The 15,176-nt window shown below is 44.5% G+C and overlaps 6 protein-coding genes across 6 annotated transcripts; 4 read left to right on the top strand and 2 right to left on the bottom strand.

Annotated features, from left to right (window-relative positions):
* Nucleotides 1-955: 955 nt before the first annotated feature.
* On the top strand, nucleotides 956-2,725 carry LOC6535622 (N-sulphoglucosamine sulphohydrolase). Its single transcript, XM_002096214.4, has one exon. It carries the CDS (start codon nucleotides 1,066-1,068, stop codon nucleotides 2,638-2,640), a length of 1,575 nt encoding a protein of 524 aa, XP_002096250.1. The 5' UTR covers nucleotides 956-1,065; the 3' UTR covers nucleotides 2,641-2,725.
* A 785-nt stretch (nucleotides 2,726-3,510) lies between these two features.
* LOC6535621 (endophilin-A) lies at nucleotides 3,511-7,156 on the bottom strand. The gene is made up of 2 exons (XM_002096213.3): nucleotides 6,751-7,156; nucleotides 3,511-6,599 (listed from the first exon to the last, which is right to left on the bottom strand). Exon 2 carries the CDS (start codon nucleotides 6,533-6,535, stop codon nucleotides 5,426-5,428), a length of 1,110 nt encoding a protein of 369 aa, XP_002096249.1. The 5' UTR covers nucleotides 6,536-6,599; nucleotides 6,751-7,156; the 3' UTR covers nucleotides 3,511-5,425.
* Nucleotides 7,157-8,053: 897 nt separating this feature from the next.
* LOC6535620 lies at nucleotides 8,054-8,803 on the top strand. Its single transcript, XM_002096212.3, has 2 exons — nucleotides 8,054-8,199; nucleotides 8,270-8,803. Exons 1-2 carry the CDS (start codon nucleotides 8,146-8,148, stop codon nucleotides 8,720-8,722), a joined length of 507 nt encoding a protein of 168 aa, XP_002096248.1. The 5' UTR covers nucleotides 8,054-8,145; the 3' UTR covers nucleotides 8,723-8,803.
* Nucleotides 8,804-10,819: 2,016 nt separating this feature from the next.
* On the top strand, nucleotides 10,820-11,502 carry LOC6535619. The gene is made up of 2 exons (XM_002096211.3): nucleotides 10,820-10,912; nucleotides 10,979-11,502. The coding sequence occupies exons 1-2, from the start codon at nucleotides 10,868-10,870 to the stop codon at nucleotides 11,306-11,308; spliced, it is 375 nt and encodes a 124-aa protein (XP_002096247.1). The 5' UTR covers nucleotides 10,820-10,867; the 3' UTR covers nucleotides 11,309-11,502.
* A 113-nt stretch (nucleotides 11,503-11,615) lies between these two features.
* Nucleotides 11,616-12,191, top strand: LOC6535618. Its single transcript, XM_002096210.3, has one exon. It carries the CDS (start codon nucleotides 11,654-11,656, stop codon nucleotides 12,074-12,076), a length of 423 nt encoding a protein of 140 aa, XP_002096246.2. The 5' UTR covers nucleotides 11,616-11,653; the 3' UTR covers nucleotides 12,077-12,191.
* A 1,252-nt stretch (nucleotides 12,192-13,443) lies between these two features.
* LOC6535617 (opsin Rh2) lies at nucleotides 13,444-15,172 on the bottom strand. The gene is made up of 4 exons (XM_002096209.3): nucleotides 15,013-15,172; nucleotides 13,851-14,767; nucleotides 13,735-13,768; nucleotides 13,444-13,680 (listed from the first exon to the last, which is right to left on the bottom strand). Exons 1-4 carry the CDS (start codon nucleotides 15,109-15,111, stop codon nucleotides 13,585-13,587), a joined length of 1,146 nt encoding a protein of 381 aa, XP_002096245.2. The 5' UTR covers nucleotides 15,112-15,172; the 3' UTR covers nucleotides 13,444-13,584.
* Nucleotides 15,173-15,176: the final 4 nt, after the last annotated feature.

The following is a 15,176-nucleotide window of genomic DNA, read 5'->3' as shown; positions in this document are numbered from 1 at the left end:
AGTGCAAAAGGGGTGGCTTTAACTGTTCCTGCTGGCTGGCTAAAATTAGTCGGCCAATGATTCATTTTGGGGGTTGTCCACTTACATAAGAGCCTTCTAACCCACTGATGACACGTATTAGGCGCTGGAAGAAATTGCGCATGCCGACGTAGACCATCCTAGTAGAACATGCATTTATTTGTAGATGTATTTTTGCTCATACAGCATTTTACTTTGGGATTGGTTCCATTGGCGACACTGGGCCTGTTTTTATCTTCTCCATGGGGCAAGATAAAATCGGAAACCACAACGTGTTGATCAACTAATGGCCAGAGTCATGCAAGATCTGGATGATTTAAATTAATTTCCATGTCTGTCACAAAGAAAAAAGGCTTTTATTATATGACCAGGTATAAATTACAAAGTGCTATAGCACCACACAGCTAATTATATACTATATTTTTACCATAGTTCATCGGCTCCGTTTTAATAGTGTTAAGTCTGTTTAAATATAATATGAGCCACGAAAAAATCCTAAAGTATTAATTAAGCAAACGTTTTAGCCACATTCACTCTAACCACAATCCGCCCAAAACTGAAACGTCCACACTTTGGAAAAATGTATTGTAATATATTCATTTAATTATATTTCTTGCCAATTTCAATCGATATGTCCAAGGGAATTTTGACCTTTCTCGTACGCACTCCGACTAGCTGAGTAACGGGCATCTAATGGGAACTCGACTATAATATTGTGATTCATTCTCGTCTAATCTATCTTCTATATCGTGTGTGGACTGTACTAAGCCCGCTCACAAAGAAAGTCGGGCAATGTGAACGTACCTATCTATAGGTGTGCTCCCGCTGAGCATTTGTTTGGATCGTGAGATTAAAACTGGAACTGGGAATGGATTTGAAAGCGTCTTGAACGGAGACGGAGAAATGAGAGACTTTGTGGGTACTTAAAAGTATCGGACTCTCTTGAGCCGGACTTTAGTACGCTGACGTCGACTGAAGAGTCGCCTTGTTCTTCGTTCTTGTTCTTCAACTACATTTAATTTGGATCTGGCACTGGATTTATTCAGCATGCGACTCCTCCGGTGGATTGTTCCACTTTTGCTGATCGGATGTTGCTCCGCTGGCCCTCAGAATGTCCTGCTGCTCGTGGCTGATGATGCTGGCTTCGAATTGGGCGCATATCTGAACAAATTCTGTCAAACTCCCAATCTGGACGCCTTGGCAAAACGCGGACTGCTCTTCAACAACGCCTTCACTTCGGTGAGCAGTTGTAGTCCCAGTCGCACGCAGTTGCTAACCGGCCAGGCTAGTCACTCTAGCGGAATGTATGGGCTCCATCAGGGCGTCCACAACTTCAACGTTCTTCCGGAGACAGGGTCACTTCCGAACTTAATCCGTGATCAAAGTGGCGGACGGATCTTAAGCGGCATCATTGGCAAGAAACATGTTGGAGCTGCCTCTAATTTCCGTTTCGATTTCGAGCAAACAGAGGAGCAGCATTCAATCAACCAGATTGGCAGAAACATCACCCGGATGAAGGAGTACGCCAGACAGTTCCTGAAGCAGGCCAAGGACGAGAAAAAACCCTTCTTCCTGATGGTGGGCTTCCATGATCCCCATCGTTGTGGCCACATCACCCCGCAGTTTGGAGAATTCTGTGAGCGTTGGGGCAGCGGTGAGGATGGTATGGGCAGCATTCCCGACTGGAAGCCCATCTACTACGATTGGCGTAACCTGGAGGTGCCCGCCTGGCTGCCTGACACGGACGTGGTGCGTCAGGAACTGGCTGCTCAGTACATGACCATCTCCAGGTTGGATCAGGGAGTGGGTCTGATGCTGAAGGAGCTGGAAGCAGCCGGTGCGGCAGATCAGACACTCGTGATCTATACCTCCGACAATGGACCACCATTTCCCGGAGGCAGAACCAATCTCTATGAGCATGGTATTCGGTCGCCCCTGATCATAAACTCCCCAAAGAAGGAGGATCGCCATCATGAAACCACTGCTGCCATGGTTAGTCTTTTGGATATATACCCTAGTGTACTCGATGCCCTTCAGATTCCCCGACCGAACGACACCACGATCGTTGGGAGGTCGATACTCCCTGTTTTGCGGGAAGAACCTCCGATCAAGGAGAGCGACTCGGTGTTTGGTAGTCACAGTTACCACGAGGTGACCATGGCCTATCCCATGAGAATGGTGCGGAACAGGCGCTATAAGCTTATCCATAACGTCAATTACTGGGCAGACTTCCCCATCGATCAGGACTTTTATACCTCCCCAACCTTCCAGCAAATACTGAATGCCACGCTCAACAAGCAAACTCTGCCGTGGTATCGATCGTTGTTGCAGTACTACCAGAGACCTGAATGGGAGCTGTATGACGTGAAGACGGATCCCTTGGAGCGCATTAATCTGGCCGAGAAGGCCAAGTACAATGGCACCCTCAAGCAGCTTCGTCAGCAGCTCTTCGACTGGCAGGTGGCCACCAAAGATCCCTGGCGATGTGCTCCGCACGCAGTCCTCCAGGAGCAGGGCGTCTTCAAGGATCAACCTGCCTGCCTGACCCTGGGCCATGAGGCGCTGCAGAGGTCCAAGCGAAGGGTCCTCGGCCAGTATGAGGAGTATGTGGTCCTGACATAGGTAGGTCCGACTAAGTATTCTATAGATTGGGCTTGTTGTCTTATCGCACGTCTAATAAAAACACCTCAGAGTGCTGATAACTCAACCATGCCATTGTTTTTCACTTCACATGCCTTTACAGTTTCGGTCATAGAAATAGAATTGCAAAAGGTAGAAATAAATAATTTAATTTTTACCTGATCGAGCTCCAAATCTTAAACTTTAATAACAAAATAAAGTAAACTGTAACACTTTTGATAATTATACTCGTTTTACTTTGAAGTGAGCGGACAACCCATAAGCAGCTATTAATAAAACAGTTGTGAACATCATAGCCAATAAAAAGAGCAATGTTTTCGAAAATAACGAGAATAATATGATACAAACACTTGTCTAGAGGCATTTGGGTTCTTTGAACACATTTTAAAGTTTACATTAAAGGAAAACTTTAAATGCTTTTCATAAACAAGCAAAACACGGCGAAAGATTGCCTTGATTTCCACCTTCGCAATGCCTAGAAACGGCAATCAGAAATGTCAAAGAAGAAGATTGAATTCCCTATCGTGTCCTGGCAGCATGACCTCAGCCACTTTGGGCTGGGGGATGGGCTCCAGGGGGTGGATGCTGCGTCACGTTTCAATGTCATGCCCACTGGGCCAGTGGGGGAGGGGCCTTGGGAGTGGCTCCCGCTTTCTGCTTTCCGCTCGTGTGTCTGTGTGGAAAATCGAAGATTTCCATGCTTCTGTTGTAGTTTATTGGTGGCGCCTCCGGATCCCCCATCATACCCCACCCGTGCCCAGCAACAGTAGAGCAGCATCCGAGTCAGTGTTACACAACAGGCAGCACGTTTTAAGGTCAGCTGGCAAATATCAAAGAGTAAAGGACGGTTGCTTGTGTTTTCTCAGTTATGACTTTGAACGAAAGACACATTAAAAATTAAATTTTATTAATTTTGGTTTGCATAAATTAGGGTCTTCAGTTTTAGCGTAATTATTATTATATGTATATGGTTTATAATGTATATTATTCAAGTTACCGCCCACACAAATGCAAAATTACAATAATTATTGTTTGAAGTTCGGCCCGTCCAGTGGGGCAAGTGTGTGTGCATGGAAAGATAGTCTCCAGGCGATGCTGAGGATCCCCAGATGGGGTCCTCTGGAAATGTTCGCACTGACAGTCTGTCCGTCCACGAGGCAAATGTTTCATCTTCGCACTCAAATATAATTCTGTTAAATGTTTTTTTTTTTGGCATTTAACAAATTTATTATCAACACAAGTTGCATATACGTAAATATATCTTGTGTATATCTTTCCTAAACGTATATACATTCGTATATCGTGCATAGCTGTTTCCGTTGCTGTTTTCCAACATGAGACTATTTTAATCATTTTATCGGTTTGCCGTCGAAAATGTATGATTTTGGTTTGGATTTCTCGTTAAGTATGTAAATATTTGATCTAGAATTGCGGTTGGTAAACGCGTTAGTAGGTTTGTAAGTGTTGCTATGCTTCGATTGACTTGACTGGATTTTGCTTACGTTTAAAGTTATTATTATCAACATTTTTTTGGAAATCGTTTAACTAGTATTATGCTTGTTGGTATTGTTTAGGAGGATTCTGTTACATTTACTTGCCGCTAGTACTGTTTATCTGTTATCATCGTTTAAATATTCTTTATATTGTTTACGTTGCTGCTCAGTATAATTTATAATAAATACATAATAATAAATATACATGTAGATAATACGCTTAATAAATATATTTATACATATATTTGATTTCATTTAATATATATATATATAGTTGTTATGTATATAATTAACAAAAAAACAACACACATAAAAAGGAGCAAAAAGTAGGATACAAATTTCGCTTGTTTCATCCTTGAAATATTGAATTATTCTTTACATTGAACAACGAACATCAAGAACGGTATTCCGTATGCCTTTTAGAATAGAGTGTGGGGAGTATTGTTTTTGCACAAATATACGTAGGTAGAGTAGGTATAGGTATTTCGGGTATATAATAAATATATGTGGGCGTATGATGTGGATACGTAGCGTTAGCCTATAAAGGGACTTTGCATAGATAGCGCATTGGCATAGGTAGGTTTAAATTACAACGATGAGACCGGATAAAAGTCGAAGACTTGAAGGTAAAAACAACTCAGGTGGAAAGACAAAAAAGACGCGCATCCGTGGGTGATAAAGATTACGGGTAATTTAGTTAATTAGCTAGTGTTTTGTTTGCTTATGCCGCCGGCCAACTGTTCTAATTCGTGATCTATTGTGTGAAGTAGCACTAAAAGTTCGCACTTGCAACGAACAACAACGCTGACGCTTGAGAATCAAAATTAAAAACGCAAGGAAGTGGCATTGCGCGCGTAACATCTTGTAAATTTAGTTAGTTAATACGTACATTAATTTAACTCGTAGTTAATTTGTTAATTATTGTGTTGCCAACTGGTATAATCTTGCACATAAAATTTAGTTAGCTTGCTCTATGGCCACCATGAATTTAGCCTGCTGTGTGCTAGCTAAGCCGTATCGTAATATCCGTAATCGTAGTAACCTGCTCGTCTAATTCAACTATATATATATTTGCATTTATGTGCCTCTGCTGCTGCTGCTGCTTCTGCATCGGCTCGGCTGCCCAATTTCGCGCCTCTTGTGGCGAAACCAACATTAAGGTTATTGTTCTCCAATCAGCGATCTACGTACGTCTTCAGCCAGTTTGATAGGATGGGATAGATTAAGGGATGGGAGTGCGGGATCAGGATCAATACGAGGAATACAGGAACAGCCTAGTTGCCATTGGGCAGGGGCACCTGCACCTGAACGTAGGACTGCGGGAAGTAGCCAGTGCGGCCATTCACCGCGCCCTCGAACCAGTTGTCGTCCACGCGATTCAACAGGGTGATGATGTCGTTCTCCTTGAACGCCAGTTCGCCGGGATTCTCCGGTTCGAAGTCGTAGAGGGCCTGGCAGCAGGGCTGCTGCTGGCGCTGCGGCGTTACGGCCATCGACTTGGCGGGCGAGCGCATCGGCGAGGGCAACGGCGAGGCGCTCGAACTAATGTGAGACGGCGTGCCATCTTCGTTGAGGCCGCCGCCACCGCCGTCCAAGTTCAGATCGAGCAGCGTCTTGGGCACGAACTCGTTGCGTGGCCGGCTCTCCGCCTCGGAGCGCTTCTCCTGCAGTGTCTCCTGCAGGCCTCGAAGGACATCCGCGCACTGCGAATGAAAATCGTATAGTGCCTCGGCAAAGGTGACCAGCTGGGAGACGTGCTCCGTATCGTTCTCGAGCAGATTGAACATGCCCACCTGGGCCAGCTGAAGCGATTCACCGAACTTGTCCTCGGCACCACGAATCTCATCGTCCTTGGCCTGCCGGCGACGCTTGCAGTCGAAGTCAAGCCGCCGGCCCTGCAGCTTCTTGCGATGATGCATTACCTCCTTGAGGTCTTTGGTCTGCATATGATGCAGTGGCTCCAAAAAGTTCTGCTTGATGTTGTCGTCCAGCGAATACTTGACGTCGGCCATCTGTTTCAGCGCTTCGCCGAATTCGACGAGCGCCTGCGCGAACACGCTGTTGTCCTCGCCGAGCTTCTTCCCATAAGTCAGCATGCATTCCGCGAGCAGGCCCTCCGGTTGCGGATACGTATTGGACTTGGCCTGTCCGGACAGCTTCGAGATGCCCTTGACCGCTGCCATTTTGGCCCGAGCCGTGGGATTCGGCTGCAGGAACTCCTTCGTCTTCAGCTGAAGCTCCTCCACCAGCTCCACGGTAACGTCCGTCTTTCGCTCCATCTCCATGAAGTCCATGTCCAGTTTGGTGCCCTCGGCACCTCCCATCTTCTCCGTCATGTACTGGTTGGCCTTGTTGATCTGCTTTTTGAGTCCGGCGAAAGCCATGGCTGCTGCTGCCTCTTTTGCTTTTCCTCTGATTAAATTGGGTCTGGGGCACTCGACGCAGTTGCTGTGAACGGGTTGGTTGGGTTAGTCGAGACTCGATTTCAAATTCAATGTCAATATCATCTAATCAACAATTTCATCAATGGGTTCAATGGATTGCTGGCTGACTGGCTGAGAGTGTCTATTTTTAAAACGTTTACGTTTGGAAGACTTACGCGGACTGCACTTTTCTCCGTTCCTTCTCCGCGGGGGGTTCTTTCGGGGGTTCTTTTTCTATTTTCTTCAACTGCTCAGGGGAGGCTGCGAGTCGGATTGGCTTGAAGAACTGTAACCCGATTTGGAGTTCGAGTTTGAGTTCTACTTTTGCTGACTGCGGAACTGCGGGCACTTTCACTCGCTTCGCTTGCTCTGCACGTTCTGCCCCTTTTTTGTTGCTCTGCTCGTAATCTTCGATTTTTTCCAGAACCTTGGGCTGCGTAATGTTTGAAGGACCGTGAGTCGTTACTACTACTACTAGTCGCGCGCAGGGGGCGGGGGTTCTGGGGTCGCGTTTTTCTCTCGGCTCGCAAAAATCAATATCTTGACTATGTACAACAATTTTCAACGGCACTAAGCCACTAGAGCTGCGGGACTATCGATAGCTCTGACAGAAGCTCTTAGTGTGGCCGATTTCGCGTAAAATACCACACTCTTTCCAATGCTAAAACAGACATACACTGGATACGCCCATCTCTAGGGTTATGTTAAGGCTACATGATGGCCTAAACATTTATTTTTTTTATTTAATTTTTAAAAGTAATAAATATATGATAAAAGTATTACATGCTATTTTTATTAATAAGGCAGAAACCTATAACTCATATAACTTATAATACTTGTGCAAGGGTTTTCACTATTTACATTTATAATACTAAGTACTTCGTACGTATATGGTTAACGTGTTTTAAATTTGAATTTGTACCGCTATGTTAAAATGTTAACAGCTGATTAGCAGCATTTACGATGTCAATATCGATATGTTGAGTCACAACTTCTGTCATTGTACGTGCTGTTAATATTACAGCTACAAATTTTGGCGCTCAAAATCCAAACATTTAATTATTCATTAGTGATAAAAAATTGACTCAACAAAAGTAAAGCTGCACAGTTACAATTATAAATGAATGTTACTGTAAGATAAAAAGGGAATGACTCAGAAATTAAATGAAAATATCTTCTTGCCTGATTGCCACTTTGTGCAAAATAACCAGTAGCATAGCAATCAAATTTATCTTTCCAGAAGGTGCCAAATAGCTCTAGATAAACCCTATTTGAATTGTAAAAACCAGTGACGTCCACGGCATGAAGTAGCAAATTTCCCACATTCCTTTATATAGCCTTTAGCGGCTTTATCTGAACAGATAACCCCCAAGAGGTACTTAACACCCCCGAACAAACAATGAACATGTAAATCAGTTCAATCGCAGTAGAAATGGTTAAGATATCAGAGATAAGATCGTCTCGCCGTGTTTTTAATGGCGTATAAAAGCCGCGAACCGCACTGCTTTTGGCAATTAGTCTCGACGAAACCCAACGACTGAGAACCAACTGAACTCAGATAAAAAAAAGAAATGAAATTCGCAATTATTCTACTGGCTGCCAGCATTGCCTGCATCAGCGCACAGGTGAGGAGTTATGGCCACCCTCTATTAAGTGGATTATTATGTAACCGAATTATCATAATTTACTCGAAAGGGCCCTGGAGCTCCTGCTGGTAATCCCCTTGCCGGAAATCCCTTTGCCGCTGCCAATCCGTATGCGGCTGCCTTTAATCCCTTCCTAAATGGAATTTTCGGCGGAGCGGGCACTGGAGCAGCTGCCGGAGTAGCCGCTCCCGTGGCTCCATCTGCCCCCTTTGGAGGCGCCTCGATTTCCTCCTTCTTCCAGTCGATAGTCCTGCAACGTGAAGCCGAGCGCCTTCTTGCCCAGCCCGATTTCCCCACCGACCTGGCGGAGCGCGTCCAGGATGTGGTGGCCACCTCGCAGGAGTCGATCGATGGTTGCAAAAACGCCACTTTGCCCTGGCTGCAGATCCGCTGCGTCAAGCCTCTGTTGACCACTGCCAAGAACCAGCTGAAGGCTATCGATGACGAGTGGCAGACACGCTTGGCCGCCACCGCCAGTCCCGCAGGAGCAGCTCCTGCCTAGGATCCTAGTCCTGTCCTCTCGCTGCCCTTCCTAGCTTAGCAATCGACCAAAATAGATGCAATAAAATTTAAATAAGCTTAATGCCGGAATTTCTTATGGTGGTTTTTGGGGATGCAGAGGTGGTGCCAGGGGACTCCTGACCTAGGACATGCTTTGATGTGGCCGGCCGAGCTTTGCATTCCACTGCTTTATTAAATTTCCCATCGGGAATTACAAATTTTGGCGTTGCCTTCTTGACGCTTTTCGGGGCGCAAATACTTGGCTGCTCACGTCACCACCACGAAAATCCTAGTTCCGTCGCATCGACCTCGACTAAAAGCATGCTTATGCTTTGGAAGAAGAGTGCAGCCATCCTAGGGAAACCAGCTATAATATGTTATATACTAGTTAAAACATAAATAACGATAAAAAATATGTTCCTTTTTTATTAGGTTATTTAAAAAAAACATATAGTACGTTCTGCGTATTCTGCAAGTATTAACAAAAATGAATGATTAAAAATAATTTAAAACAATGAAACAACAAATAAATGAATTAATGTCATGATTTTTATCTTGTATGTAAAGGACGCATTAAGTAAGTGAACTTTATTATAAATTATCAAAAATACTTTTAACCGAGTGATTTAATTTCACCCATATATATTGGCTAAGGCGTCATCACTTCGACGCACCCTTGAGCCGTTTTGGCCATCGCAGGAACTTGACGCATTTTGGCCAAATATTTGCACTGAGTTCTTTTGCTTTAGCTGCGGGCTTTGTTTCCCTGGCCTCCCCTACCCCCGACCCACCCCTTTTCGAAAGGTTATGACAGTCCTTTTATGCATATATCAATTGGCGCTGTCAATTGTTTCCAGTGCATGATTTGCTTCTCAATTGGAGCCCTTTAAGTTGAGGGTCGGGAGTCAGCTCGCTTGAGTGGCGTTCAGTTGCGGCGGCAATGTTGATTTATGTGCAGTGCCAGTGCAGCTCCAATTATCCAATGTCCTCACTCAAATTGCCGGCCGTCCTGCCCTTTTGACTGCATCGGCTTCGCTGTGAATCGATTCGATTTGATATGGCTTTTGGATTTGCATTTGAATTCGAATTCCGGGCTTGGGACCTGTGGTTATTAAATGGCTTGGCTTAACGAGCCTAAGGCCGGCCACAAATAACCAAATGTCCAAATGGCCATTGGTTGTTGGATGTTGGAAGTGGGCTAAGCCTCGAACAAAGCCTGAGTGGGCGAGTTTGAATTCAGATTGAAATATGTAATTAAATGTAAATTTCCAACATACACAACACCGGCCGCTTCACAAGATGGGGAGTGAAAAGTTTTGGGCCAATTAATGGGAGTTTTTCGGAATCGACCTTCGACCCAACGCGGTGGAAACTTGGCCAACTTTGGTGTAGTGTTAGCCGCGAACTCATCGAGTAACCCTCCGAAACTAAACCTCAAACGAATGAACCGCCTTAAGCTCTGTTTTGGTAATGTAAAAGTTGCGGCATTTGAAATTCAGGCGGCAGCAAAAAATGGTAATTCCGAGCACAGAATGAAATCCAGCCGCAACTGCCCAACTAAGAGTACATATAAATCCGAAATTGGTTGGAGGAAAAATGAAAAATAAAAGCAAAATGCGACACACTCGCTCCCTTCGGAAAGTGCATGTATGGAAATTTGTTTTCGGTTTGCGGCTTTTGTTTTGATGCAAAAGTTGTGTGCCCCCGAAAGTAGGCAACAACATTTATGCGGCTTGGGCCCGTGTCAAAGTTCGTTAGTTCGTTTGTTATTTGACGATACTGTGGGTCGCAAAAATTAGTGCGGAACTAAATCCGTTGTCGACCAAAGTTCCAATCGAATAGTGAATAGTGAATCACCCACGAGCTGGATGGTGTTTATCCGCAGTTTGCTATTAGCACTTGCTACTGTTATTTGATCGCCGAGTGCCATTTCCGCTGATAAAGTTATCTAATTAATCCGGCAAATACACGCTTATGGACCAACATAAAACATAATGGGGTTGAGGCTATCGTATTGTATCGCACTCAGATAGATGGAGAGGTAGAGGAGGCTGTAAACTCTATCAAAGCGCAAACAGAAGATAGGTGTGGATGTTTTTAGAATTTTTGAATTGTGCTTCAGTCGGTCATTGAAAGTTTCCAGAAAATGTCGGGTGCAGTGTTAATAACTTTCTGCGTCTTGGTTGTTTTGGTAATGGAAAATAAAACTCAAAAAGACTTTATAAATAATAAGTTGTTGTATATTTGATCCCAATAGACCGGACAATCGGTTGGCCAAAATGTGGCCGTGCAACAGTCGATTGATTGGGCCAATGAACAGTTCAAAATCGCTCAGGTTGTAGCCCAAGGAAAGCTACCCAATGTGGCTGAGGCCCAGAACGATGCCAAGGACCAACTGGACACTTTGAAACTGGCTTTATCCCATTGCGAGGCTGAGCTCAAATCCACCCAAAATGTCGATCTTCACAAGACTTGTGTTAAGGCCGTGTTTGCTGGCTTTTATACTGCTTTGGATCGCTTGGCCGCGGAACACTGGCCCATTTATGGAGCCACCTCAGGAGCCTCTCGAATTGGCTTCTTCTGCTGATTAAAAATAACATACAAATAAATCATCTTACAAAATTTAACAGCAAAGAGGAATATTTTAGAATCTCACTAAAGTGTTGCTAAAGAAATGCCTACGATCTTAAAATGTTTCTCAAAACGACAGTTTTATTATGAATTAAGTTATACATATTGTGAAACTTTTCAGAATATTAAAAAGCCAATAGAGTTGATAAATTGGTTTTGTTATTTTGCAGTCCTGCTAGTTATTTGAGGCATATTTTGTTTTAGTCACGAGATGCCTAGAAAGGAGCTGCCAATGACAGTGATTTATTGAATTGCCTTCTACATAGAATTACACATTTTTAGTTCGAATACTAAGTATACAATGGGTTGGCTGTCAACCAGTTTTGGTATTATTTTGCTTACACTTTTGTTTACCATATGGATAGCAGCACATCCGCGATGGGATGAAATGGCCAAAGTTGTGGCCTCCAAGATGAACTACACCGACCGGCATCGAATACAGAAGGCCGCGAAGGCTGCCAAATACGTGGATACGCAGATCGACGACTTCTATGTCCGCAAGCTGGAGAACCAGAAGAAGGTGGCAGCCCGTGAAATATTGGACAGTGCATACACTGAAACGAGCAAATGCATCCGGAGATATTACGGTGGTGAGCATCTTCAGCAGTTCAACGACTGCATCCAGCATGTCATCCAGCTGCACATAGACAGGCTAAGGTCCCTCCTTCAAATTACCACTGAGCGACGGTCCAGCGGAGCAAGCAGACTTAACATCTGGCACTGATGATACCCTGGTGATGATATACTGGCCAGGATCGCTGGCAGGCATCAAGTCTGCTTTCTTTGCGCCCTGTGCTCTCTGATGTACTTTAATTAGACAGTCAACTCGAGACCCGTCAGTGCAGCTTTTCATCTCATTCTGGTGGGTGGGTGTGATTTCGGTGGCTGTGGAGCTTGGTTGGCATTCTAGTGCTCATTAGGCAATGCGTGGTGTGGGAGGAGGTCTGGGAGGTGGCTGTTTCGTAATTATAATCATTAGACGCGAGACAAAACCCTCACAAAGCAAATAGCGACATTAGCTGCGTAGAAATGTGTGTCAATGAAGATGAATCTGCCCGAGACGCCAGAGACGCCAGAGAGTTGAACCCTGCGACTGGCATTGTGGATATTGCCACGCTGGAGGGCCCTCCTTGGTGCAATCTCGAAATTACGAGAGTTTTAGGTCAGGGGGACTAATGAGAATGCAATGAGCGAGTAGCAAAATACTTGCATATTTCCAGTCACAAGTTCAATCATTTGCAATCTTAGAGGACGTCAGCATTAAATGGTGTCGCTGTTTAAGTCTTTTCGATTTTAAAACAAGAGAGAACGCTATAGTCGAGTTCCCCGACTATCTGATACCCGTTACTCAGCTAGTAAAAGTGCGAAGGAGGTCTTCAACACTGACAGTTTTTGGCGGTTTGTGGGCGTTAGAGTGGGCGTGGCAAAAAGTTTTTTGACAAATCGATTGAAATTTACAAGACTAATACAAAAAAAAATGAAAAAATTTCAAAACATTTTTCAAAAGTGTGGGCGTGGCAGCTTTGGGCGGTTTGTGGGCGTTAGAGTGGGAGTGGCAAAAACTTTTTTGACCAATCAATAGAAATTTACAAGACTAATACAAAAATGAAAAAATATCAAAACATTTTTTAAAAGTGTGGGCGTGGCAGCTTTCGGCGGTTTGTGGGCGTTAGAGTGGGTGTGGCAACATGAATTGACAAACTTGCTCTGCTTCTATGTCTCTGGAGTCTGTATGCTTAATCTCAACTTTCTCTACATCTCTGCTTTTGTAGTTCCTGAGATCTCGACGTTCATACGGACGGACAGACGGACGGACAGACGGTCATATCCAAATCGACTCGGCTATTGATCCTGATCAAGAATATATATACTTTGTATGGTCGGAAACGCTTCCTTCTGCCTGTTACATACTTTTCAACGAATCTAGTATACCTTTTTACTCTACGAGTAACGGGTATAATGATAGGTATGGCTATATGTATATGACATTTGCATAATGAATAGTTTGGCGTATCCCAGAAACCAATAATCTCCACTTAGTCTTTTGAAATACCTACGTTTTTGTATGTAAAAATATTACAAATAAGACAGTTTTAAAACAATTTTCAAACTAACTTTAATCCGTAAGGCTTATTAAATTTTTTTTTTACATTTTTGTATCACGTTATGATAGTGCATTACTTTTTTACATTTCTGTGCCCTTCGCAGGCAATTGCGTTGCTTTTTTACTGCTTAAGCCTTTGAATCCGCCTCAGATGTGGTTTCCGTATCAGAAGAGGGTGCATCCGGCTTTGGTTCATCCGTATTGCCAAACACACACATAGGGCACTAACGGGCGAAGAAGGGTTAGTCGAGAACATTAAAATGGCCAAAAAGTCCTACCTTTTCCTTGAGAACTATGCGGTATTTGGGATGACTATAGAGATTAAAAAAAATACATATTAATGATATACTTTTACTGACCTTTTTTTTTATTTTTAGTGTTATTTGTTACTTACCTAATGCCATACACAATCGGATTGTAGACGGCACTCGTCTTGGCGAAAGTCGCCCCCCAAATGGTCGTCAGTGGGGTCAAACCCTCGATCTTGAAGAGTCCGAAATAGCAGATGACTAGGTATGGTGTCCACGCCATAAACCAGAGGGAGATTGTAGTCAGAGCCACCTTGGCCAGCTTTCCCTCGGCGCTTTTGTCGCAGTCTTCAGAGCTGCGCAGAGATTTCACATTCATCTTCTTGGCCTGTTCCCGCATCGCTTTTTCATGAGCGGCGACGGCGGCTATAATGAACCAGTAGGAGTAGCAGATGAGGAAAAGGGGAGTGTAGTACACGAAGAGGGAATATGTAATTAGATATGACCGGGGGTTCCACAGACGCGTCATGTAGTCGATGCTGCAGGCAGTCAGATTGCCCTCAGGCACGTAGGCGCTCCATCCTACCAAAGGCATAACAGTCCAGAAGACAGCCATCGTCCAGATAAAAAGTATCTTCATTATGGACGTCTTGATGGTCATGGGTGTGCCATTGATTCCCTTCACGATCACATTGTACCGATCGAAGGCAATCATGCACATGGACCAGATGGACACACAGCCAAAGAGCGATCCACATCCCGCATATATGTCGCACCACAGCGGCCCCAGCACCCAAGTCTCGTAGTAGAAGTTGATAATCATCACCGGCGACTGGGAGGCCATCATACAGAAGTCGGAAAAGGCCAGGTTGAGAACGAGCAGGTTTGCCGGCGTGCGCAGCGACTTTGTTCCTCCGAAAATGTAGACCACCACTCCGTTGCCGCAGCACGAGACGATCAGGATGGCCAGGGTGAACACTCCGAGGATCTTACTCATAATGGGGTCCATGGGCGCGAAGCGGCTCCAGTAGGGGTTCACCAGGTGCGCCATGTCGGGCAGCACCTGCGAATTTCGAGGAGGTGATAAGTTGAAGTGCCAGTCCAAAGGAATGTTTTGTATTCACCCACTTTCGTTCAAGGACTAGCACATTAATTGAATATGAATCAAATTATAGAGGGAATAGAAACCAATTTATGAAGAGTGATCCAAAAATGAAGATATTATTCATATTTTTCTTTAGCTAGTACTAAAATCTGCTGCATCAACCTTAGTTTCCCCATATCCCATGATAAATTGAAATCACTCACATTGTCCAGCACGGAACCATTGCCGCTCGACTGGGCCTGGAACCTGGGCCCAGAAAGGGCCAGGTCGAATGGCGTCTCTGGCAAATGACTGCGCTCCATGCTCAGCTACCCGCAACCCCTTCGACTAAACGATGGCTCATCGAACTAGATCTGAGCCAAGAGGC

The sequence above is a fragment of the Drosophila yakuba genome, chromosome 3R (genome assembly GCF_016746365.2).
Source record: "Drosophila yakuba strain Tai18E2 chromosome 3R, Prin_Dyak_Tai18E2_2.1, whole genome shotgun sequence".
NCBI classification, from domain to species: domain Eukaryota; kingdom Metazoa; phylum Arthropoda; class Insecta; order Diptera; family Drosophilidae; genus Drosophila; species Drosophila yakuba.
This window is presented reverse-complemented; position numbering and strand designations above follow the sequence as displayed.